This window comes from Oscarella lobularis, chromosome 5 (genome assembly GCF_947507565.1).
Source record: "Oscarella lobularis chromosome 5, ooOscLobu1.1, whole genome shotgun sequence".
Lineage (NCBI taxonomy): Eukaryota > Metazoa > Porifera > Homoscleromorpha > Homosclerophorida > Oscarellidae > Oscarella > Oscarella lobularis.
The window spans coordinates 133,565-157,147 of NC_089179.1; the positions used below are offsets into that span (position 1 = coordinate 133,565).

At 46.7% G+C, this 23,583-nt stretch overlaps 5 protein-coding genes across 8 annotated transcripts; 1 reads left to right on the forward strand and 4 right to left on the reverse strand.

Annotated features, from left to right (window-relative positions):
• Positions 1–890: 890 nt before the first annotated feature.
• LOC136187474 (uncharacterized) lies at positions 891–3,910 on the reverse strand. Its single transcript, XM_065975075.1, has 10 exons — positions 3,305–3,910; positions 3,015–3,232; positions 2,811–2,956; positions 2,637–2,757; positions 2,421–2,585; positions 2,136–2,371; positions 1,924–2,083; positions 1,704–1,867; positions 1,525–1,645; positions 891–1,475 (listed from the first exon to the last, which is right to left on the reverse strand). The coding sequence occupies exons 1-10, from the start codon at positions 3,777–3,779 to the stop codon at positions 984–986; spliced, it is 2,298 nt and encodes a 765-aa protein (XP_065831147.1). The 5' UTR covers positions 3,780–3,910; the 3' UTR covers positions 891–983.
• A 135-nt stretch (positions 3,911–4,045) lies between these two features.
• LOC136187470 (multifunctional protein CAD-like) lies at positions 4,046–13,109 on the reverse strand. 3 transcript variants are annotated; one of them, XM_065975072.1, is made up of 39 exons: positions 12,971–13,109; positions 12,586–12,917; positions 12,453–12,530; positions 12,240–12,393; positions 12,023–12,188; positions 11,685–11,972; positions 11,486–11,636; positions 11,237–11,368; positions 10,733–11,188; positions 10,495–10,683; positions 10,207–10,440; positions 10,021–10,158; positions 9,786–9,956; positions 9,650–9,732; positions 9,352–9,601; positions 9,096–9,296; positions 8,918–9,040; positions 8,684–8,866; positions 8,322–8,540; positions 8,100–8,276; positions 7,872–8,054; positions 7,668–7,772; positions 7,373–7,612; positions 6,821–7,069; positions 6,604–6,768; positions 6,414–6,545; positions 6,161–6,362; positions 5,993–6,108; positions 5,726–5,941; positions 5,566–5,680; positions 5,402–5,514; positions 5,288–5,350; positions 5,098–5,239; positions 4,973–5,043; positions 4,789–4,914; positions 4,584–4,739; positions 4,435–4,536; positions 4,282–4,376; positions 4,046–4,232 (listed from the first exon to the last, which is right to left on the reverse strand). In XM_065975072.1, the coding sequence occupies exons 1-39, from the start codon at positions 13,068–13,070 to the stop codon at positions 4,136–4,138; spliced, it is 6,513 nt and encodes a 2,170-aa protein (XP_065831144.1). In that variant the 5' UTR covers positions 13,071–13,109; the 3' UTR covers positions 4,046–4,135. The 3 variants fall into 3 exon arrangements, with proteins under 3 accessions (XP_065831144.1, XP_065831143.1, XP_065831142.1); XM_065975071.1 differs by having other exon boundaries at positions 11,486–11,972; XM_065975070.1 differs by having other exon boundaries at positions 11,486–11,972; positions 12,023–12,191.
• Positions 13,110–13,119: 10 nt separating this feature from the next.
• Positions 13,120–14,651, reverse strand: LOC136187476 (inositol oxygenase-like). 2 transcript variants are annotated; one of them, XM_065975078.1, is made up of 8 exons: positions 14,492–14,651; positions 14,358–14,435; positions 14,200–14,292; positions 14,010–14,079; positions 13,765–13,939; positions 13,646–13,713; positions 13,380–13,542; positions 13,120–13,329 (listed from the first exon to the last, which is right to left on the reverse strand). In XM_065975078.1, exons 1-8 carry the CDS (start codon positions 14,573–14,575, stop codon positions 13,221–13,223), a joined length of 840 nt encoding a protein of 279 aa, XP_065831150.1. In that variant the 5' UTR covers positions 14,576–14,651; the 3' UTR covers positions 13,120–13,220. The 2 variants fall into 2 exon arrangements, with proteins under 2 accessions (XP_065831150.1, XP_065831149.1); XM_065975077.1 differs by having other exon boundaries at positions 13,646–13,939.
• A 238-nt stretch (positions 14,652–14,889) lies between these two features.
• On the forward strand, positions 14,890–16,413 carry LOC136187475 (tektin-1-like). Its single transcript, XM_065975076.1, has 5 exons — positions 14,890–15,337; positions 15,386–15,456; positions 15,505–15,648; positions 15,693–15,915; positions 15,963–16,413. The coding sequence occupies exons 1-5, from the start codon at positions 14,924–14,926 to the stop codon at positions 16,305–16,307; spliced, it is 1,197 nt and encodes a 398-aa protein (XP_065831148.1). The 5' UTR covers positions 14,890–14,923; the 3' UTR covers positions 16,308–16,413.
• On the reverse strand, positions 15,358–23,552 carry LOC136187471 (tRNA (32-2'-O)-methyltransferase regulator THADA-like). Its single transcript, XM_065975073.1, has 38 exons — positions 23,452–23,552; positions 23,310–23,395; positions 23,134–23,258; positions 22,916–23,082; positions 22,837–22,869; positions 22,557–22,787; positions 22,413–22,507; positions 22,324–22,357; positions 22,155–22,275; positions 22,037–22,102; positions 21,863–21,977; positions 21,746–21,815; positions 21,498–21,685; positions 21,353–21,439; positions 21,238–21,306; positions 20,981–21,184; positions 20,775–20,930; positions 20,627–20,716; positions 20,313–20,582; positions 19,939–20,261; positions 19,553–19,886; positions 19,396–19,505; positions 19,153–19,346; positions 18,901–19,097; positions 18,760–18,851; positions 18,618–18,707; positions 18,439–18,570; positions 18,218–18,386; positions 18,055–18,158; positions 17,933–18,006; positions 17,520–17,878; positions 17,396–17,470; positions 17,295–17,338; positions 17,020–17,243; positions 15,971–16,967; positions 15,677–15,923; positions 15,530–15,615; positions 15,358–15,477 (listed from the first exon to the last, which is right to left on the reverse strand). Exons 1-35 carry the CDS (start codon positions 23,525–23,527, stop codon positions 16,378–16,380), a joined length of 5,394 nt encoding a protein of 1,797 aa, XP_065831145.1. The 5' UTR covers positions 23,528–23,552; the 3' UTR covers positions 15,358–15,477; positions 15,530–15,615; positions 15,677–15,923; positions 15,971–16,377.
• Positions 23,553–23,583: the final 31 nt, after the last annotated feature.

Genomic DNA, 23,583 nt, shown 5'->3' on the forward strand with positions numbered 1-23,583 from the left:
TCGTTCTTGACGGACTGGCTCGGGAGCTTTGGCAAAAGGCAAGTCTGGGTCGTTGGATCAGCGTGGCCCACGGTTTATCCGTGCCGGAGCCTGTAGGCAGGGCGAAGGGGGGCTTCGGCCTCGGTACACGCACTGAGCATAAAGATCGCCAATGTCTTATTGCGCCAATAAGCACGACCACGCGCTAGGCTGAGTGTGGTACGGCTTAGAGGGGGTGTTCATTACGGTCTGGTTGCCGGCACTTTTCTCACCCGGCGGCACGATTAGACGGAGGATGATCTGGCTCAGGTGAATTCGACTCGGCATTGCACTGTCTTTCCTGTCGACTCCTACAAACAGCAGTCGGCCGTCTCCATCTCGCAAGCGCCGGTTCTTCTCAGCGGAAGACATACCGAAGCGTTTGGTACCACCGCGCCGGGGACTCGGTATCAGGGGCCGACTCTACATCCAGGCGGGTACTGATTGGGCTGGCCGAGGACGCCGCGACTCGCCCTAACTTTTTGGAACGGGTGGCCATTGCTTTGCGGTGGCTGCCTTGAGCTACGAAGCGTCCGAACCTCCCCGCGGTGTAGCTCGGGTAATGCTAATACGGACGCACAAAAAAAGGTACGTAACACGATTACTTGACAGCGAATAATCTTCTCTTTTTTTTTTAGGTTGAGAGGCGTCGTACAAAGAACTGACGTTGACGAAGAAAAGACACTGACATAGTAGAGTTTTGTAAGGAATTTTTCATTGGTACAGTAGTGCTTACTTTTTTTTTGCGCACGCATTTTCTCTCTAATGTACGAATAACTTTGTGAATGAATTTTCGATGAGTCCAATGCGCGTTCTTACCCTAACGTGATCGATCTGCGACGGCAGAACGTTTGTGTTCGTCTGCTACGCACTTATCGTAAAAGGTTATATAAAAAGCGAATTGATGACACACGCACAGACACGAATAAAAAACACTACAGTCACTGCCCATTCATAGAAAAAGTTTACATGCAATTTCCGTCTGGTACGCTGAGAGTCAACATTCCATTTGATGGGAAAATACAGCTATATTTGTCCACTTTGCCAGATGGTGAAAGTCGTGACTCGGACGGATTCCAAAGCTGCATTATCACCTCCTCACCAGGAACCCCTTTCATGCTGACCGACAACGACGTTTCTGTTTCTGATACCGAACGTATTCTCTGCTCAGATACAGGCACGAGTTTGTTCATCTCGCCCAGCAGTACCCAGCCGTTCGAAAAGACGGGAGCAATGTGAAACAAGCCAAAATCCGACCTGCCGCACGACGGCACGGCAAGTGGATGCGAATCGTCAAACGGCACCGGCATCGACGACATATTGTGAGGATAGACGACCCACGACAGCGAATCAAACGACACGAAAAGATCATCCGTATCGAGAAGATCGCCAGGCATCATATTGTACGTCGACGCGAGATCGACAGCCAAGACGTGATGCCATTGAAAGGCTCCAATCTTAAGGGGAAACTATCTAAAACCTCTCAGCCAAAACTGCCTTTCTAACCTGCGTCATCGTCGTCCATAATTCACCGGAAGGACCCCCTGCGCCGAAGGCCCGTTGTAAAAACGTCGAGTCGATCGATCTCATGGGTCTGCTTGGCTTCAACAGAAATCCGTCTGTCATGCTGCCAAATAAAATAAAATAACCCCCTACCACCATAGTAAGTTTATTGTTCCCCACACCATGTTTGCATGACTAAATCTCTATCCGTCATGTTGATCTGGTCGCTCGGTCCCACGGGTCCCGTTGAATAGGCAGCGACCGTCATTTCCAAGACAGGATACGGCTCCGTCGCCGAATGATAGTGATGACACCCGGGCTCCTCCTTGGCTGTAGTCCACAGATCCTAAAGCCAATAATAATAAAACAGCTATACTAACTCGTACTCTCGCCAGCGCGCACATCTTTGAACGGAGCTAGGCCGAGGGCCCCCGACAAAATGCTCGTATCGCCGATTTTCCACTGATCATTACCCGGCTGATAATCGTCGCTCACTCTCGTCTGAGTGACGACGGGAATTTCGAGACTTTGGAGTAAATGACGTGGATATGGCATGCAGTATCTAGCAACGAATCTAAGTTGCTCGCCCACCTGGAATCCAACGTGCGCCTTACTGAATCGTTATTCCGTATCGTTGCGCCGCTTTGCCCATTTGAAGGAGCCACGTTCTTCCGAGCGTCACGTTCTCCTGCAACGCCTTGACGTTGCGGAACTCCGTGTCCAGCCAGTCTTGCTCGTAGACAAAGAGACCCCATTCGCGCTTCGACGACGAGATCAAAAAATCCCAAAAGTCTTCGGAAACGGGAAGAGAACCGCCCCGTTCAACGATAAAATCATAGTTTCCACCGTTCTAAGAAACAAGCAATAATAAATATTATTTTGCATTTTTTTCTTCTCGCCTGTTTTGCGTAGGTCGTATCGGCAGCCCAGAATCGATTGTGAGCGAAGATGGGCCACTCCGTCACGTTATGGAGATAAGGGATTCCGTGCGGAAACACATCCGGCATTGCCGTCCAATTCTTAACGCCGTCGCCTTGACCTTTGAAGTACCACCACGAATCGATCTGTAATCGTTTTTCGAATTCGTGCCTAATTAATTAATGAATCGGGTAAACCTGCAAATATCGAAAGGGAATGTTATTAGCGTCGGCTGCCTTTTTGACATTAAGCAGCGAATCTTCATAATTTGTTTTCCCCGCGTTGTACCAATAACAACCTCCGTTATCAGTCCAATAGCTACAAACAAAGACAATGTATGCCCATAGGATAGCAACAAATCGTTTCCATACCCGAGATAGTTGATCGAAAAGTCCGCTTCTCTGTAGCTGCCCGTTTTGCCGTATCTAGCCCTCATCGCCTCACCCCATCCCTTCATAGCCGAATTGACTCCAGAGCCAGCGTACAGTACCGTCTCATAGGAAAATCCTTTGGGAATCTGCAAAAAAAATCATGCATGTCGGTCGACTGAAGATCGAGTCCGGGCCGGGCCCCACCTCCGTCACTGTACCGAGCAGACCAAAACCAACATTTTCATTTCCGTCATCCGACTTCCAAACACCTTGAGCCGACCCCATGAACTGATTGGCCGGCGACACGACGACCGCATTGCGCATAACTTTGTCGAAAACGATGAGAGGAAGCCCGCCGCTGCCGCCGCCGGGTAGGTCGTCGCCCGCTTTGACCCAGTCCGAAATGGAAATCGTCGCAGCCACTGAAAAGAGAAGACACGCGGAGAAGAGATAAGGGAAATCCTGCATCGCATTAAATTGGTTCGTTGACTGACTGTTTTGGGAGTACGTTAAGTATCCGAGACGTCCCGAATCGCCTTGCACGGCAAACGTGGGATAGCTACTCATTACGTCGACGTCCGACGTGCTCGTGTTCTGCGCGCCGTCAGGAAAGCTCTGCTCAAACACGAGGAGCGGCACGGCGCTGTACGAGCGAACAGTCGTCACAAAACGAACGCCGTCACGCGTGCGCCATTCGAACTGAGTAGCGTTGTAGGAGCCCCACGAATCGAAGCCCGAATGGGTCGAATGCGACTGAAGTTGAAGCGTCGCGTTCGATTTGACGTTCGAACTCCACGCTCCGTTGACGTGAACAGCCGTTGGTCCGCTCTCGAACCACGTCACGCCAGCGACGGTCACCGCATAGCTTCCGTCGTCGTTCACGTGAACGGCGACGATGTTCTCGGCCGCAGCAGTGCCGTAAAGTAAGACGATCAGTAGAAGAAACGAACTAAAGGCCCCCTGTCTCATGTTTCCCTGCACAAACCCCCACGCGCGTACGTGCGCTATTACTCAGGAAAGACTCGCCGTTTTTTGCGACACGTAGACTCGGTAGAGAGTCGTTCTCATGCTGCGGTAGTACGTAGTTTGCATGTAAATTGCGATGCATAGTAATCATGCATCGCAATGGACAGCTAAAATTTAGTTCCCATTCCTTCAAACTAACGTTGTTCTACTTCCAATTACTAAGACGTCTAGCTAGTGTTGTGGAAATTGCGTCTGTGCATCTACCGGTATGCTTTGCTTATCTGCATCTTTTCGAAGCCTGATATGCAACTCACAATTAACACAAAAGAAGCAACTTCAGTTCTGTTTACGTCTGGCCCTTAGGCTAGAATTGCTGCCAAGAGCGCCATACGCAAATACATCCCGTTTTCCGCTTGTCGGAAGTAGGCTGCACGAGGATCGGAATCAACTTCTTCACTACACAAGCGAGTCCAGCTAGACAACGCGTCGTTCTATCGCAACAAACCTTATTTCGTCGACACGTGGCAGTGGATGCATGATGCACATCTTCTCCTTCGCATGCGTTAGCACTTCCGGCGTAAGGACGTAGGAACCACGAACCTGAATAGAGGAGAGTCACATGTCGCTTAGTTGGTTCCAAATGACCAAGCAACGAAACCTTTTCATATTCGACGTCACTGTCAAATCTCTCCTTCTGTATTCGAGTCATATAAAGAACGTCCGTTTCAGGAAGCGCTTCGGCGAGAGACGAGTATGTGACCTACGCAAAAGTCCCTATAAAAAATCGCATAGGATTTCGTTTTCGACCTGAGAAATTCCGTGCTTGTCAACATAGTCGGTAACATCCTTCGGCATGCAAAGCGACGGCGGGCAAACGTAGCGAATTTGAACTCGATACAGACAGAGAAGCTTGGCGAGGGAATGAACGGTGCGTCCATGCTTCAAATCTCCGACCATAGTGACCTAGATAAAAAAGAAATTCGATCGCGGCGCGCTCGAATCGCGTTCTCACCGTTGTTCCGTTCACTGTTCCGTGTTCCTCGCGTATGGTGAAGACGTCAAGAAGAGCCTGAGTCGGATGCTCGCCAGTGCCGTCGCCGGCGTTGATCAGCGGCACTTTGGTCGACTTGGACGCCCTCTATAATCAAAGACAAAAACGACGCTTACTAAAACGAAATAAAGGTTATTCTTTCTACCATCGCTGCGCCCGGCTCCGGATGTCGAAGAACGAGAACGTCGCAATAGCCAGCCATCATTTTTACAGAATCTTAGTAGCAGGCGGCGTCAAACCACTGCCCCGATTTTTATTCTATCAATTTACCTGACAAAGACTCTCCCTTCTGAACGGACGAATCGCTGGCTCGCAAGTAAACGACGCTGCCTCCCAAGCGCTGCATCGCCGAAGAAAACGAATTCATCGTACGCGTGCTGACCTCGTAGAACATGGAACCGAGCACGCGACCCTAAGGGGTGTAAATAAATAAAACAAGGGAGACATCGTCCGCGCTTACTTTGAGCAAATCGTTCGGCGCTCGATTTCTCATCTCAGACGCAATGATAAACAAGTGCCTCAGCTAACGCAAAAAATGCAACTCGCTACACTTGTGAATGAGGAGCACGGTTACCTGATCCTTTTTGAATTGCGTGACGGAGACGATGTGCGCGCCAACTAGACTCTGATCGTTGTATTTCGTCGCCAAGGGAGGCTCGGGTGCCGACTCCGCATCCGCAGCGATAACTTAGGGATGATTGTACGACGAGAAAAACTCGAAGCCACGTACGTACGTACCTTCGGACGCTCTTCTAGTTCGAGAAACTCCTTCTCGTATTATTTTAAGTCGTTGGCTTTCAGCACGATAAGCGGTGCGACGAACATTCACGCCAAAGCCAGGTTCAGTGAGAATCTGGGCGCAAAATGTCACAGATAAATAGAAAATTTGAAGATTCACCTTTCCGTCGATGTAGGCAACGGTTCCTCTCAATACGACTCGTCTCACTGAACCGAAAACTTCCATTCCCCTAAACGGCGTCCATTTGCATTTGCTGAACGGCATGGCATCCGGAATGACGAAACGCTGATCAACGTCGACTTCAATATACGTATCAGGTTGCTCGGGAAGGCAGAAAATTTTTCTCGGATTCGTATGCAATCGTAAAATCAAATCCTAGGGGGAAGAAATCAATTCTAATCGATATTTGTTTTTATCTGTCGCTACCTCGATCGTTAGACGACCGTCGTGTACGGCCGTCAAAAGCAAAGGAAGCATCGTTTCAAGACCGGGAAAACCAGGTGGAGGTTTCTCGGACTGTTTCTCTTCCCACGTGTGAGGAGCTATATAGAAAATAAATTTATAAAATTCGGCTGCTGCTGATATTTTCAATACCGTGATCGGTTGCAAAGCAATCGATAATGTCCATATTATCCCAGAGGGCGTCCTGATCTTCTTTGCGCGACAGACGAGGCCGAACTTGCGACACGCCTTCGCCGAGGCAATCGACGTCATCGGTGCAGAGAAACAGATGATGGGGACACACTTCGCACGTCACTTTGAGACCTTTTTCCTTCGCCGCTCGAACGATCATAATCTGAATCAAATAAAATAGAGAGAGTGGCGCGAAAATGTCGCATATCCCTACTTCCTCCTTCCGCGCCACGTGACACACGTGAACGTGCCGATCAAAAAGACTTCCAAGGAGAAGCACAGCAGCGAGAGTCCTTTCCTCGGCGTGAACCGCTATAGGAAGATCCCTAGGCCAATGCTTAAAGTGCTAAGAAGAAAAAAACGAATAGGATCATGATGAGGAGCCTTAATTAATTAATTCATACCTCCATCCAGACTTCGGTGCTGTCCAATCTCAATGACGTGAACGTCTCATTGAGATACATTTTCAAGGCGAAAGCCCTATCACCTATGTCAGGCAATATTGTCGCGTTATCAACACTAGCACCGACATAGAGAGCGAAATCACATCGCGCTCCAGCACTAGCAGCCTAATCCACAATCACAATTATTATTATTATTATTATTATTATCTTCTTCTACCTTCATTGCAATGTCAAAATTCTTTGTATTCGTCACTGGAGGATTGGTATTGGGCATGGCGCAGATCATAGTGACGCCGCCGGCGAGAGCGGCAGCCGTACACGTCGACCAGTCTTCCTTGTACGTCGCTCCGGGATCGCGAACGTGAACGTGCACGTCGACGAATCCGGGCAGACGAATCAAATTGCGAGCCGTGATGCAGTCGATGTCGGAGTGAACGGGCGGATAACCGCCGAGACGATGCAAAGCCTTAGAGAAAAAAAAAACGGCGAAGATTGAATCCAAACGACTACAGTACATCGTTGATTGTCCGAATTATCGATTATCCAAAATCAATTGTAATGTCACGTGACGTGTTACACGTCATCAAAAACTGACGTCATTTTAACGCGAGTTGTTAATATATTAGTTTTTCTTAAATCTTGCAAAGTTAAAAACTCCTTTATTTAATAATTGATTATTCTGATCGATTATGTGGAAAATCCATTATCCGAACACCCCAAGAACCAAAGGGGTTCGGATAATTGACGATGTACTACTGTATTATCTTACAGAAACGAGCAGTTTCGCGCATTTGATGTCTGTGATGAGAGGAATGGAACAGTCGACGGCCATGCGTCTCGCCTTGTAGCCCCACGATAAGTAGGACGGGCGACGAAGACCGCGATTTTTGCCGGGCAAATTGATGACCAAGTCGAATTTTTGATTCATCAAATAGTGAGCGATGCTGTACACGTCGTCGCTCTGACTCGACGATTCGCTGTCCTGAAACGGCCACTCCATTGTCTGAATCTAAAAGCGAAACCGGTTAAAGCGAAACGGGGGAGGCGAAAAAAAAGAAACAAACGTTTATGCCATGCTCCGAATAAAAGTCCGCAGTCCCTATACTCCCATAGAGCTGATAGCCAAGCTTTTCTAGTAACTTAACCGACTCCAGCAGCTCAAGTTTTCCCTAAGAAACGAATAAGCTTCTTCATTTCTTTCAGGCCGACGTAGAGTGACGTCACAAAGGCAAGTGGACCAATCAAGAAGCGTTCTTACATTACGTTACCTTGTAGCTGCCGACGCTCAGTAGGACGGTTTTCTTTGGAATAATAAAGCCCGTGCTGATCATCGCTTTGAGATAGGCTTCGTAGTGATTTGTGCCAAAGCACGCCACTTCGCCTGTACTCGCCATCTCGACGCCAAGACGAACGTCGGCGCCGGCAAGACGAGAAAACGAAAATTGGGGCACCTGGAGACGATTATTCAAAAAAGTCAGAAGTCTTTTTTTATCTACCTTGACTCCTATTCTCCCATTCGTTGTCTCCATCTCATAAGAGAAATTCTTTTCCACCTCCTGACCAACTATGACTCGCGTCGCCATGGCAATCATGTCCTTGTTGAGAGTTTTCGAAACGAACGGAAACGAACGAGAAACTCTCAAATTGCATTCAATCACTTTCAAATTATTGTCCTAAAAAACGATCATGCGATGAAGGCGTAGAGCAAAAAACGATACCTTGGCTATCAGTTGAATATTGAAGGGGCCGGATACGAGAAGAGCTCGCGCGATTGCCACAACGATGTTGCGTATTTTCGTCAACGTCTCCTCATTCAAATCCTGAGGCGGAAGAATGAGCGTCGCGTCGCCGGAATGAACGCCGGCATTTTCGACGTGTTCCGATATAGCGATGGCGACGATTTCGCCGCGACTTGCAACGGCATCGACGTCAATTTCCTACGCGGCGAAACACTCAAAAATCGCTCACACAGACTAGCGACGTGACGTAACGTAAGGGTGACGTCACAAAGACAAAGCAACCAATCGCGAGAGAACTGTTTACATTACGTTGCGTCGCTACGTGCGCGCTCTATTCTCACCTTCGCCTCTTGAATGAATTTCGATATGACGACGGGATGCTCGGACGACAGCAGAGCCGCCTTGCCGAGATAGGTCTCCAAATCCTGATCAGAGTAAGCGACGTTCATCGCGGCGCCGCTTAAGACGTACGAAGGTCGTATGAGACACGGATAGCCGACTGACTGACAAAAATCGTTTGCCGTCTGAAAAAAATACAAATACAAATACGTCGAGGATTGCTTATTAGTGCGTACGCTGAAATCGGTGAGTTCTTTCCATTCTGGCTGCTGAATATTAATATTGTCAAGAAGACGCGAGAATTTGAAACGATTTTCGGCATTGTCAATCATCTCGGCCGAAGTGCCCAAAATTTTCGCCTAAACTACGCATTCAAGGAGGAGGGTCTCTATATCTATTTTTTCGTTGTCTTGCCTGTTGTCTATGCAAAGCCATTGCAATGTTGTTTGGAAGTTGGCCCCCCATTGAGAGTACGAGCCCCATGGGATCTTCTATTTCATAGATATCCATCACCGTTTCGAAGGTGAGTTCCTCAAAGTAGAGCCGATCGCACTCGTCGTAATCGGTGCTCACCGTTTCCGGGTTATAATTCACCATAATCGTCTTATGACCGAGCTAAAATTACGCATTAAACCTATCACTATAATTATTAGTTTTATTATATGAGAACCTTTCGAAGTTCTCGTATGCATCCAACAGCGCACCAATCAAATTCGACGCTACTTCCGATGCGATAGACGCCGGAACCGAGCACCATGGTAGCGCCGCCGACGAAATCAACGTCGTGTCCGTCGCCGTTATACGTCAGATATAGATAATTCGTTTGAGCCGGATATTCGGCGGCGAGCGTATCGATCTGTTTCACCCAAGGGAACATATCGAGTTCTTTACGTCGAAAGTTGCGAACGGCGAGTTCGGTGCTAGCGCAAGAAATGAGCCGTCGCCCCGCAGAAGAAATGAGAGCGTACCTTTGGCAGTGTCTTGCTATTTGTTTATCGCTGAAGCCCAGCTGTTTGGCTTGGAGAAAGACTTCACGCGGTATGTCGTGCATCTAAGAGAAGAGACTATAGATAGCACATATTTGTTTTCTTTTTTTTTGCTCGCCTTTTGACTGTATTGCTCGAGTACGGCGGCGAATTTCACGATGCGATTCATCTTGTGGAGAAACCAGTGATCGATTTTCGTCAAATTGTACAAGTCGTCGATTGAATATTTTCCACTTTGAAGCGCGTTCGCTAGAACGAAGATTCGATTGTCAGACGGATGTTCCAATTCCTATAGAAAAAAAAAGAAAAGAAAAAATCTTAATTAATTAATAATATTCTGATTCAGTTCTCACGTCAGCGGAACACCGAGCCTTATCCGTTTCAAACCCAATAACGGATTCGTCGACCATTCGAAGAGCCTTTTGCAAAGCCTCTTCGAAAGATCGCCCAATAGCCATCACTTCTCCAATACTCTTCATAGAACTCCCAATCTAAATAATTAATAATAATAATAATAGAGAAATGTCTCTTTCTCTCACTTTTGTGCTGACACCGACAAATTTTTTCAAATCCCATCGCGGCACTTTGACGACGAGATAATCGAGACTCGGCTCGAAGCAAGCCGTCGTTGCCATCGTAACCGAATTCTTCAAATCGGACAGAGGTACGCCGAGAGCCAATTTGGCGGCAACGTACGCCAAAGGATAGCCGGTCGCCTTGGAGGCGAGCGCCGAACTGCGAGACAATCTCGCATTCATTTCAATAATATAATACTAGGGGAAAGAAAAAATAAATACTATACATATATGTAATCTTTTTCTTCTTACTTGATTTGATGCTGGATTCAAAGCGTATTGTATGTTGCATTCGCCGACAATGCCCACGTGACGCGCAACTTTGACGGCGACGCTTCGAAGCATGTTGTACTCGCCGTTCGTCAGCGTCTGGCTCGGCGCGACGACAATCGATTCGCCCGTGTGAATTCCAAGGGGATCCACATTCTCCATATTGCAAACCTTGGAGGAGAGTAAACGAATCTATTTATTTATTTATTTTTTATTTTACCGTGATGCAATTGTCGAATTCGTCTCTCACCACTTCATACTCGACCTCCTTCCAGCCCTTGAACGACTTATCGATAAATACCTGTTTGGTGTGCGAAAACGCCTGCGTCGCGAGCGCCGTCAATTCGGCGGGATTCGTAGCGAATCCCGACCCCTGTCCGCCGAGCGCGAATCCCGTTCGCAACAGAACCGGATATCCAATCGATTCGGCGGCAATAAGCGTTTCCTCGACGGAAGACGGCGCTTCGCTCGGCGCGACGCGTTCGTCGATTTCGGCGAGACGTTGCGCGAATATTTGCCGATCTTCGGTGGCGATGATCGACTTGACGGGCGTTCCAAGTACGTCGACATTGAACTTGCGAAACGTTCCTTCGCGTTCGAGTTCCACGCCGCAATTCAACGCCGTTTGGCCGCCGAACGAGAGGAGAATTCCGTCGGGGCGTTCTTGTTCGATGACCTAGACGAGAATTGGAGAAAATTTGCGCGAGGAGACGTCGTTTCTTGCCTGAGTGACGTAGGGTGGAGAAATGGGAAGAAAATAGACTTTATCGGCGAGTCCCTTTGATGTTTGGACCGTGGCGATGTTGGGGTTGATGAGCACTGTCTGAATTCCTTCCTCTTTCAACGCTTTGATTGCCTAGAATCTCTTTTATCTACATCTGAAGCCTAGACGTAACGTAACTTCCAAATATGGTCAATGATGTCACAAAGGGCAAGTGACCAATCAAGAGTTACGTTACGTTGTACTGGCTACCTGAGAACCGGCGTAGTCGAATTCGCCCGCTTGCCCTATCGATAATCCACCTGAACCCAGTACGAGAACTTTGTGAATTTTTCTCTCCTGATCCAACGCTTTCGGGGAATAGGAAAGAAGCTTTTGTCGGAGCACAGACGCAAGCGAAGGCCTGAATACCCCAATAACGACCCTATCAAAATCAAACGACATTTCAAACCTTTCTCCGTCCTTTTGATGCTCTCGAACGGTTCGAACGAAGAGATCAAAGAGAACGTAGAGATCATGGGGACCCCCTTTCGCTTCCGGGTGAAATTGGACGCTGAAAAACGGCTTGGACTTGTGCACCATGCCCTCGTTCGTCTGATCGTTAGCGTTCGTGAAAAGTGGCATCCAATCGGAGGGAAGACTGTCTGAATTGACAGCGAAACCGTGATTTTGAGTCGTTATGAAACACTGTTTTGTATCAAAAAGAAGACAAGGCTGGTTGTGTCCACGGTGACCGTATCTAAAATATGACGTCACATCCATCTGACAAATTTATTAATTATTTCTTACTTCATTTTAAATGTTTTGGCTCCCACTGCTAGTGCCATGAGCTGGTGTCCCAGACAAATGCCGAAAATTGGCTTGGATTGTTTCATGGCTGTTGCGATGTTGGATATCGTCTGAGAACACTTGAGCGGATCGCCGGGTCCGTTGCTCACAAAAACCCCATCATAATCTGCTGAACACAAATTAAATAATTAATAATTTAATTAATAATTTAATTAACCATCTTCGTCTTGGAAGGGATAGTTCCACGGCACGACTTTGACGGCGACCCCGTCCAAATTCAGAAAGCAACGAATCTGGTTATTCTTCATGCCGCAATCCACGGCGACAATTCGCACAGACGACGAAGACCACGATCCAAACGTCCGAACCTCCTAAAAAAACCACGAATAAAAATAAAAAATAAAAAATAAGAGAAACACCTCCCCCCTACTTTTGTCGAGACTTCAGCAACGAGATTCATTTCGTCAATATTGACAAAGGGCACGTCTTCGCCGCCGTCGCAGACGACCTACTCACGCGCGACATACTCATAAAGCGACGGGAAATCGATGTCTCTTACTTACCTTAGCCATCATGGATCCCCTTTCGCGCACAATCTGCGTCAAACGGCGCGTATCGACGCCGCAGACGAGCGGAACGCCGTGCCGCTTGAGCCAGGCGTCGAGCGATCGCGTCGCTTCCCAGTGGCTATAGTCCTGCGGCATTTCGCTGATAACTAGCGCCGCCACGTGGACGGCGTTCGATTCGAAGTGAACGGAGAGCTTGGTGTCCTCGTCGCGTTCGTCGCTCGGGATGCCGTAATTGCCGATTAGTGGATAGGTGAGCACTAAGATCTGGCGTCGATACGACGGATCGGTAAGCGATTCCGGATAGCCGACCATTCCCGTCTGAAAAACTGCGCCAGACGAGCGAATATTTGGCGGGAAGAGGCCCCGATGTCTAACCGACCGATTTCTCCTGCGACGCTTTTTGGAAAGCCGACGAGCTTGCCGACGAAACGCGTGCCATCTTCGAGAGAAAGAAGCGCCGTCGAATGCTTGCCCGCCATCGCTCGGACACGATGCACGCACGCGCAGCCCGCGCAGCGACGCACGCACTAAAAGTTACGTGTCTATGTTGTGACGTGTTACTTGTACTGTATAGCTTCAAAAAAAAAGTGAATTTGTTGTTCTTCTATGCAACGGAAACGTAGAAATGTTTAGAATCGAAGTTTTCCTGGACAATATTTGTCTATCAGCGACTGGTAGTAGGGTTTTAGCTCATCAATATCTGGCAAATTCGGGCACTTGGTGTACAAGTCAAATTCACTTCAAAAAAAACGAATTAGAGCAAGTAGCTCGCCTCCCAAGTCACTTACTTGAATTCACGAACGTACTCCAGCATCTTCTCGTCCTCGTCATTCATCAAATATTCGTACGCACCAGCTGAATGCCACGGATAAAACGAGTGAAATCGAACCATACTCAAACCCTCAGGAGGAATAGTACAACCATTTCCGACCAAAACCGAATAGAGGTACTCTACAACAAGGAAAAAAAACAGAAATTAGACTCTCTTAATTAAACATCAAGGTATAAAAGACTAATAAAAAAAACTAGACTATTGATTGGTCATAAACCCTACCGTCGTGACCCCATGACATGACGACATTATTCAAACCGCAACGGGGTTCATATACCCCATATTTTGTGCTAATACGTGAAATAGCGATGGATAAAGGGGGCGGCGGCGCGGATTCATACCTATATTGACTATCCTTCGAGTCCGGATTCGCTTCAAACTGCTCAGCGAAGACGCATTTGTTGCTAAAGGCGCAGCCTACGGGAAACGTGTCCCCAACGGTCGCCCATTGAGGCTCGCCCCAGAGGGCCATCACTTTGCCAAGATCGTGAATGAGACCGACGAGATGAAACCAGTCTACGTGGGCGGAGGGGTGGGGCAGAGGTGGGTGCTACACCACTATGACGCATTCAGGACGTGGACTGACCTCGCTCCGGATGCGTTTCTCGGATTTTTTCGGCCGTTTGGAAAGCGTGTACGATATTGGGCAAATCGATCTAGAGAAAAAACGAAGGTATACTATCAATGAATGAGACGGAAGTCAGTCAGTGGGGGAGTTGGTTCTAAACAACATTGGGGGAAGGGAAAGGGAAGGAAGACAATGTCGCCGCACTTACGTCCGGATCGCTTTCGTCGACGAGTTCGTTGAGAAGATCTAAAGCTTCGAGTATTGTCATTTGGGTTCGATCCAACTTGAGCCACTCGTCTCTCTGAACGAACGAACGAACGAACGAACGTAGAGTAGAACGCATAAAAAGGAGCGAATGAGACGAACCTTTGCTTGAACGAACTCGTACGTCTGATATCTGTGCATGGCAGCGTATGTCGACCTCACTCGACTCTCTACGCCGACCTGATGTCGTAAAACAGCATTTCTACGCGGTTCCACCAGACCTCTACTGTACGTACCTCAAAATTTCGAAATTCGCTGCGTTCTTTTGTGTTGTGAACGCTCTCGGGGCGAGTAACGGCCGACGGATCGATGATGCGCATCGTTTGTGCTTGGCAACGGTGCTGGCGAGACTGGAGCGGGCCTGCGTTGACGACAGCTCTTGGCACAGACGCATTTCCAAACAGGTATGTTCGAAACAGGTACGCTGAAAACAGGTATGCTGAAACAGGTATACACGAAACAGGTACCCACGGTATACGGGCATCTAAGAGCGTGCGTTCATTACCCCCCAAAAAAGCTACAAAAAATACAGATTACCTGTGTTTCAATGAAACCAACAATTACACCAAGATTTTACTATGCACCGTAGACACAGAAACTAAATTGAACTTTGAATCTGCTTCTAACGTACGTTAGGCAGTTTCCAGTTGCGTGGCAACCAGTCTAGAATGGCAAGCTTGGTGCGTTCTCCGCAGAAGTACAGCGTCGAAGAATGGCATCAGTTCAACAGACAAAAATATCATAATGCTGACACAGAACGAGCCACGGCCGAGCGATTGCGAGCTGAAAGCGAGCGTCTTCGAGCAGAACGCCAAGTGAAAACAAACAGAACGCAATCGGACGTTAACAAGAAACTCGATCAACGAGCGAAGGACATAGAGTTTTGGAAATCGGAGCTACATCGGCAGCACGACGCGATCGCTTGCGAAATCGAAGCGATGCTGGAGAAAAAAGTCTCGCTGGAACGCGCGCTAGCCGAAACCGAATTTCCCTTGCAAGTCTCCAAGACATGCCTCGATTTCAGAGAAAAACGCGTCAGCGTCGACGTGGTTCACGACGACGTTGAAATTAATCTAAAAAAGGTAAACACCTAATTAATTAATTTGAATCGTATCTATTGATTTATATAGGAGATGGAAATGATTACGGGAATTCGAGCCTTGTTGCAAAAAACGTTGGAGGAGAGCGTGGAGCAGATTAGGTAATTAGTATGAGACTTTCTCTGCATAATAAATATTCATTTTTTCAGATTGCTAAGATCGAAAAAATTTTACCTCGAAAAGGACATGAAAGACAAATTTTCCGCTTTGGAAATCGACGCGTTCTGCTCATCTCTTCACAACGAATCGCCTCACATTCACTTCAGCGAGACAAAAGCAACAATCGACGCAAAGTAAAGAAAAAAATCAATACATACATACCCGTATTTCCTTTTAGATCTGTGACGCCAGACGATTGGGAATCCTTTTCCAACGAAAACATACTAAAAGCGGAAAGCGAACGCATGGCATCGGCGACATTGCGCGGAATCATCGAAGACGTTCTGACGTCAACTTCGAACGACATACAACTCCAGCGCAATAGCGTCAACGCCGCCTTCGCCTCGCGTATCGCTGAATTAAAGAAAACAAAAGAAACGCTTGAGAATCACCTGGAAAAAGTAAGTCCCTAAGCAAAACATTTCAAATATCCAATTTTTCCCCTAAGGTCAATACCGAAATTTCTTCCATGGAATTGAACATTGATTCCCTTCAGGCGGACATTTCCGCCAAGATGGGACCCCTAAAAGTCGCTCAAACTCGTCTTGATCAACGCAATCGACGTCAGAACGTCGAATTGGTTCGCGATCCCGCTCAATATCGGCTCGTTGGCGAAGTGAAGGAAATCGAGGAATCGCTTGCGCTTCTCCACGAAAAATTAGCCGAGTCGATTCGCGCGCTTAAGGGATTGAACAGGCAGCAGTTGGCCCTCGAGGAAGACATACAGGTTAAGAGCAATTCGTTGAACATCGATGAGAATCAGTGCATGAAACTCAGAGAGCAACTCCACTGAGAAAAAAAAACTAACCTTGACTTTTTTTTGTCTGTGTGTATTATGTGTCTTGTGCTCGTTGTTTTGGCGTTCACACGATTGAAACAAGTGCAGGATTAAAAAGATAGGATTCGTTCAAATCCATGACGTCGTTGAAGGCCCGTACGATTCCGACTGCAGCGTAGAGATCGAGAAATCGTTGTTGTTGTTGTTGTTGTTGTGAAGAAAACGGCTGCTGGGTTTCTGCGACGATCCTCTTGGCAAGATCGAGTGCAAGCGTTCGATCTTTCGTCACAGCGATGACGTCAGTCTTCGTAACTAGCATTTTCAGCGTTGAGACGCACGCGTCTATCGTTTGAGTTGCTTCGTAGTAGGGATTGATGTCTCCTTTGATAAAGAGCGCCGGTCTGCTGCGACGATCTTTTCCCGCCGCCGCCGTTTCGTTGTGACGTCGAATCCACGTCATCAAGGCGTCGTAGAGCTCTTGGGACCAATTCGATGCAAATACGGAGAAAAGAATAGAGGGAATTAGCTGAAAGCAACGAGATGCCAAGATCGGAGGCGTGGGCGTTTCCTGGCGTTGTAAATTGGCGACGTTCGACGACGTTTCGAGTCGCACAGCTTCGTCCTCGTCTTGTAGAAGTAAAAGGCAAGCATCCCACAAACGTAGGCTCAAATCGACTACACGAAAGATGCCCTAGTTTATCTTCTGTCGAAGATAAGACATTTTTACCTGGATATTCATTGGTCAACAGAAGAGAAAAGTGGCCCGTTTTAGTCAAACTCAAGGCAGCTGCCATTCTCAATTCTTCGACCATTTCCTGCGAAGAAAAGTGCACGATGAGATCGGCGAGGGCTTCAAGACGACATCTTCCCAGATGAATCGGCCACTTTTCGTCAAACAAGGAAGCTACTATGCTTGCAGACAAGCAGAGGGAACAGTGTCCAACATTTGGACTAGAGAAAAGCGCGCTAAGCCATTTTTCCCTGAGAAAAAATCCTACTTACCTAGTCCACAATTCTTTGGCCGTTCTCAGAGAAAAATCTAAAATCTATAAAACAGACGCAATACAAAAGGAGGAAGTCCACACCTGTATGCTTCTACTTACCTCACAAATATTCGTCTTCAAACGCAATTCGGATGCCGATGTCTTTCGTACGGCCTCATTCATGGCTTTGCACACCTACACTCCTTTCAAACCACTAGTCATAAAAACGCGTCAATGCTCTTACCTCCTTCGCCAAATCGGGATTGTCTGCGACAGAAAAAACGTCGTCTAGTAAGCGACTTTCCAATACCTCCTCCCAGCGCAGATTCTTGAACGATTCTTCAAGAAACGTGCAAGCAAAACGCTTCACACTTTGATTCTTTTGAGACAGTAGCAAAGTAAGAAACGTTTTCGTTGACGCGGAATCCGCTATCGACAAGTAAATGTCCGCCAAAGCTGTTAAATAGTTGGATAGGCCAATAGTCGCTGCAACGGACGTATCAGATCGAGTGGAAGCGGCGTCCTTGAAAGTCGCAAGAGCCAGATCCCGCACAGACGCTTTGATTTGCTCCAGCATCGCGCAAAACGCGGGACAAAGATTCACTAAAAAACCCCAAACGCATAAGACACTATAAAAATGCTCAGCTAAGGACATACGATTGTCCAACGGTGAAATACAGCGCTTGAGAGTGGCTAAGCACAATTCTCTCGTCATCGGACAGGGATTCAAGCTGGACATGGCTATGAAAATATAACTACACTATATTCTTAGATCCTACTTTGATGCGATCCAGAATTTGGAAGGAAGACAACCCAAAGCCAGTTGAACAGGTTGACTTGACAACGGCTCCACATCACCGCGTTGCCCAAGCAACGATTTAATCTGTAACAGACCCAAGTGACCCAACAGACATCAAAAAAACGGTCTATAAGAAAAAAAACCTGTAATAAACTGCCGTGCAAATGATTCTGGGAAGCGATTCGGCTGCCGGATGACGGCATATCATCCAGTAGAGTTTTAATGGCAGAAGGAAGTTGAGATAAAGAGACAAGCGCAGGCAAAGCATCGGCAGCCACAGAACGAACCTTGATAATAGCACTAGACCGACATCTAACAAAAAAAAAGAGATCTTATTAGCAAATATTGATATAATCGCATGTACTTCATTATATAGGGTATGAAGGTAGCCAGAGTGTGCGACGAACTTGGGCCTTCCATCACAGATGGATAGAGCCTCGATAAGAGAAGAAGTATCGGATGCAAGCTGGGGTGTAAACTTCCGGAAGACGACTTTCTGCAAGACAGAAATTCTACTAAACACATCGAAGAGTAGTTACATACTTGTCTAAGTTTTCCGTCGCTTTTTCCAGTTCTTCAGCTAGGAAGTCGTAGAGGGAAGGAAAGCGAGCAAAAAACTCTCTTCCAGTCAAACTTTCGGAGAAAAAATGCGCTCAAAGTAAGGAGAGACCTGCACGAAAATTACCAATTCTGCTTAGAAACTTCAAATTTTAAGCGAGCCGCTCCAAAAGTTCGAGAAATAAGAGAACTGTAGAGCAGCGTGGACGAATTTCGAACCTAGAAGGACACGTAATGTACGACAAGACAATATTTCCGTCGAACTTACAGCCCAGCTATTCGACGAAAATCCTCTTATAGCCGTTTTCATACCGCGAGCAATAAAAGGTGCGACGTCCTCAGCCAGTAGAGAATCCCTATACAAGTCACGTATAATATTCAGCGCGTGCACTTGAGGAAGAGTCAAGGATTTCTCGATCAAATCGCTATCAGAAATATCGGTCGCCTCACAAATATCAAGAAGGCCTGTATAGCATAATAATATTCAATATTCTCTCTCCCCCTGCTTATACGTATATACCAGTCATAATCGATTTCAAATAAGGCTTTCCCGTCGCTTCGGGTTCCGTGGAAAGTAGAGCTTGGACGAAATAAGGAAGTCCGGCACTTCGTCTCGTAAAGATAATACTGTCAGACAGAGTCGAAGTGGAGAGCGTAACAAGAACGTCATCGGCCCAAGAGCCCGGAAGATCTCGGAGTTCTTTCAAAGGGGACCTCGACATAGAACCGTTTGAGAATATTAAATCGTTGCCATGACAAATACCTCCACAGCGTCGAGCAATACTTGCAAAAACCGGCGTAGGATATTTCAAACGCTCCAACGTGTTTCGCCTCCTTGAGCAACTTCGTAAAAAACTCGCCAATTTTTCGAATCTATAAGTGCGTTTCTTTTCGTAGAACAAACGGATGGACAAACGAACCTGTTCGACTGTTAGAATGCTTTGATTTAGCCGTTGAACCAAGTCGCCCAACATAAGAGAAACTTCTTTCATGCTACGCCAACTGCAGACTAAAACGAGTTGAGCTGTCGGCGCGAAACCTGATTGGCGATCGCTATCGTCGTCATTCAGCGACACGTCGTCCATGGGAACGATGAATTCGCTATAGGCGGCACCCGTAGTGGCGGCGTCGACGAGCTGCGAGCCCTCCGGCGACGAATGCGCGACGACGGGCATGACGATCGTCGCGATGTCGACGTAGACGCTTAGAAGATCGGCGAAAAAATTCCTCCATTCAATAGAACCGGAAAAGGGTCTGCAACGAGAAATAAGCAAATGAAAAAAAATCAAGCGTATTTCTCTAGTACCTTAGATCAACGTCAGTCAGAATTGAGCGCATTGCTTGCATTAGACCGTACATGGGATGATTGGCGACCGACTTGAAAAAATTGTCTTTGTTAGCGATGGCGTGACGTCGAATTAACGCGAGAAGTTGAGACAAGAAATTGAGCAGACAATTTTCAATGCGACTAGTTGTTTTCGATTCCAGAGGCAACAGCATTGCCTGTTCTCGAACGCATTTTATTGCGACGAGACGAAAAAACGAAGAGCCCGTTAGGCAGTCCATTGTTCGTGGCGACGAGACGAGTTCAAGGGCTCGTTTCGTCAATGACTGTACGTAGGAGGCATCCTTAGGGAAAAGAGTCTCACATATCTAGAAATTCAAAGCGTAGAAGCGTACCTTTAGGGGTGTTTCTTTAGCCGGAATTTTATACAGAATTCCGATAATGAGTTGCCTGTTTATTTCGTACGCGTCTTCGAGATTTGCGATCAAAGCGTGTATCTGTCTCTTATCTAACGCTCGTCCCGGCGAAAACGACAAGCCGACGCTGTCAGAGACAAATATCTCCCACAGTAAAGATAAAAGACTAATCGACATCGTGGCACGCTGAAAACAAGCGCCAGGATGAATGTGCGCCGAAAGAATACCCACGTACCAGCGCAAAAAACTCTACCAAGAACAACAGTAGAAATTTCTTGACAGCGAATTTGTACCTGATACGATGCTAGTGTTTCCTTAGCGGCGTTTTCTTTAGACAATCGTTTGCTCAACGCGTGAGCGCTGTCTTTAATCCTGCGCAAGATCTTTACCCCCCCAGAGACTTTAGAGAGAGCGAAGTCGAGCAGAATCGTTTCAACTCACTCTTTTTATTCCGGATATAACGATGGGTCGAAAGGAAGCTGACTGGCTGTTCAGATACAAGGGAAGACAATTCCGAATCAATTTCAAATCGTCGTCCGCGACAATTTCCGTCGTTTTAGAACTGCTGCAAATCAGCTCAAAAGCATTCGCTCGAATCTAAGAAAAAGTCAACATTGGTCCCCCCCATAAAAAATTAATTTACTCACTTGCTCGTCTCCGTGACACAGTGCATTCTTTATCGTCTCCTCCTCGCCGATTTGTCGTTTCAGAAACCGTCTCGCTTTAGCCACTTTCAGACAAGTTATCAGACTGGGTAGGACGTGTTCGCCAGAGCGACGACGCTCCTCCATCTTCCGCAATATCTCGGTCAACATCGACGGATTAACGTCGAAGAACAGTGGAAGACAAAACTAAAAAAAAATAAAAAGATTACACGTGCATGTGCTGAGACAATGCAAGTGACCTCAGCTGCATACTGACGCTGAAAACTCGCAGCCGTAGCCAAGAAACTCAAAAGCGGATCAAGCCACGTCTAAAACAGCAAACAGAGCCTGAAAAAACCACACATAAAAACTCACTAGTTCCCACTGAGTCTTCGCATTCTTTCCCCCCTCTTCTAACGAAGCCCAATGCAATGCTGTCATTTTCCTAACCAGATCCTTGGCCTAAAAATAAGGAACACCTCGACGTATAAGAAGCCCAAGGGACGACTAAATAACTGACGTGACATGCAGTACTTTGCTCTCCCATGACAGGAATCAGTTTCGTTGGCAATAGGGGTTCCACTTCGAGTACCTTCGCTACGCCTAGTTCCGTTACGAGAAGCCCAAACGGTTTGTATTTCCCGCGTATTGACCAGCTGACTGAGACGATCTTTTTCAAGACAACCACTAAAAAGCTTTCATATTCATCTAAATAAAACAAAGGACAATAGTCAGAGTTCCGTCGTAGAAATTCTAAAACAAATGCACCCTTGGGTAGAATCAGTTTTTCGATTTGAAAAACGTGAGTGCAAATGGAACCGGTGTACAGACGTATGCCCTAGAGGGTTAGAGAATTGCTGGACTCATCATCAAAGTCATATATACCTCGATGTTGTCATTCCACCGACTCCACACGTAGTCTAATAATTGTTTTGTAAGCGATGACGTTGGTTTTAGACGCTCGACAAGCGCAGGCTCAGTTACGTCATTGAGACGTGCCCTCGAATATTGAAGAAAGAATGTAGATGCAGTTCTAAAGAACTGACAAATTGACGTTACCTTACAACCGATGTCCATTCTGCTAAGTTGCGTGCTTGGGCTAATCTTAGAGACGATTCGGACCATCTACAGCTTTTGCATAAATTCCCAATAGATTCGGCCTAATTAATTCGAATACTCGGCTTGCTGAATGAGCTTGGGAAAGAGAACATCAGTCAAAATGTCTTCTCCAAAAAACGACGAGGGAATGACGACTAAAAGAGCGTAGAACACGCTCAATTGCGATGAGTCAGAAAGACCTAAATTCCTCATAGAACATATCCAATAAGAGTTAACAAAGCGGCTACCATTAAACCAACTTCCTTCAACAAGACGTCTAACCTAGAAAAAGAAAATCTATTGAGATGATAATGACGATAATTCATTCTGTTATCACCTCAGTCAAAAGCAATTCCTCGCGTGGGAATTTAGTCCTATATATCCACAGGAGACCCAAAGAAGCGGAGCTATGACACTCTTTCGCAAACCCATCTAAAAACTGACATAAGCATGATATTTTTTTCAATTTTTCGCATATTACCATCAGTCAGTATAATTTTCAGAACTTCTTCACATTTGCTTATCGAGTGAGTGCCAATGGTTTGAGGAGTAGACGCAGTCTTGCTACAACTACTTTTTTGCAATACTGTCACGAAGGCTTTAATGCTGGCACTGCAGCCGCTCATAGCCTTTGCCTGCACTGCAACGCCGCCTATTTGCTCCCTTGCGTGACGCGCCTGAGACGGTAGAAGACTCGCAATAGCAGACAAGACTAAATCAAAAATAATAAATAATAAAATAGAAAATAAATAATTTCCTACTTTCATTATTGATTTCACGCAAACACAAGCATCCTAGAGGATAAAAATGATTCGTTTCCTTATAAGATTCTTATTATACCGAGAGTGAAATTTTCACTCAAAGACACAATGCAATCCATTGCGTGTTCAATATCATCGACAGCGCTGCCACCAAGTGACGTCACTCGGCGAAGAGTCTCGGTCATCGTTCTGCTCAATTCCAAAACAACGACGCTTTGTTTATTTTCATCTAAGGAATCCATTAACCTGCAAGAGAAAAAATATGAAAGTTGCATCGTTGGATGATATAACAAAAACCTCGCAATGGCTCTACGAAGAGGATGTCGACTCGAGCATATGCAGTAGAGATCGCTGAGCACCAAACCGAGCAGCGAAATATCCCCCACGTGGCATTCCACGTTTTCTTCGAGTTTACTTCGAATCTATGGATGGAGCGTTCTCTTGCGAGCTTCTTTTCTTTCGATGCACTTTACTTTCTTAATCCATGCCACTTGGGCGCTCCCATCGGTTAGAGAAGCGAATTCGTCGAGAAGCGGTGAAAATGTCGTCGAAGATTCGTCTGCAGGAGAACGATTCAATAGCTCGCTGACGCGCAAACAAAAAATAGGTATATACGTTTCGATTTTTCGTCCCAATTCCCCGTTAGTCGCCGAGAAACGCTTACAAACGTGGCGGATCGCGAAGGCTTCATTTCGAAGTCAGCGTGCGCATCAAGGAATGACGTCATTGCTTACTCATATGGCGAAG

Bases quoted from the DNA above. Each gene is read 5' to 3' on its own strand.
- LOC136187470 (XM_065975070.1), bottom strand. From the start codon at position 13,070: ATGGCGGGCAAGCATTCGACGGCGCTTCTTTCTCTCGAAGATGGCACG. The intron at 5,681-5,725 runs GTGAATCTTCAA...TTTTGCGCCCAG, and splicing joins TTGCCTACATCGACGGAAAG to ATTCTCACTGAACCTGGCTT. The intron at 4,915-4,972 runs GTAGAAAGAATA...CTTTGATTATAG, and splicing joins CGGAGCCGGGCGCAGCGATG to AGGGCGTCCAAGTCGACCAA.
- LOC136187476 (XM_065975077.1), bottom strand. From the start codon at position 14,575: ATGCGCATCATCGATCCGTCGGCCGTTACTCGCCCCGAGAGCGTTCAC. The intron at 14,436-14,491 runs GTACGTACAGTA...TTACGACATCAG, and splicing joins GCGAATTTCGAAATTTTGAG to GTCGGCGTAGAGAGTCGAGT. The intron at 13,543-13,645 runs GTAGGGTTTATG...TCCTTGTTGTAG, and splicing joins CATGTCATGGGGTCACGACG to AGTACCTCTATTCGGTTTTG.
- LOC136187475 (XM_065975076.1), top strand. From the start codon at position 14,924: ATGGCAAGCTTGGTGCGTTCTCCGCAGAAGTACAGCGTCGAAGAATGG. The intron at 15,649-15,692 runs GTAAAGAAAAAA...ATTTCCTTTTAG, and splicing joins AAAGCAACAATCGACGCAAA to ATCTGTGACGCCAGACGATT. The intron at 15,916-15,962 runs GTAAGTCCCTAA...TTTTCCCCTAAG, and splicing joins TTGAGAATCACCTGGAAAAA to GTCAATACCGAAATTTCTTC.
- LOC136187471 (XM_065975073.1), bottom strand. From the start codon at position 23,527: ATGAAGCCTTCGCGATCCGCCACGTTTGTAAGCGTTTCTCGGCGACTA. The intron at 21,686-21,745 runs GTGCATTTGTTT...TGTTTTATTTAG, and splicing joins AAAACTGATTCTACCCAAGG to ATGAATATGAAAGCTTTTTA. The intron at 19,098-19,152 runs GTATATACGTAT...TATGCTATACAG, and splicing joins TTTGAAATCGATTATGACTG to GCCTTCTTGATATTTGTGAG.
- LOC136187474 (XM_065975075.1), bottom strand. From the start codon at position 3,779: ATGAGACAGGGGGCCTTTAGTTCGTTTCTTCTACTGATCGTCTTACTT. The intron at 2,586-2,636 runs GTTTACCCGATT...AAACGATTACAG, and splicing joins TTCCCTTTCGATATTTGCAG to ATCGATTCGTGGTGGTACTT. The intron at 2,372-2,420 runs GCGAGAAGAAAA...CTTGTTTCTTAG, and splicing joins ATACGACCTACGCAAAACAG to AACGGTGGAAACTATGATTT.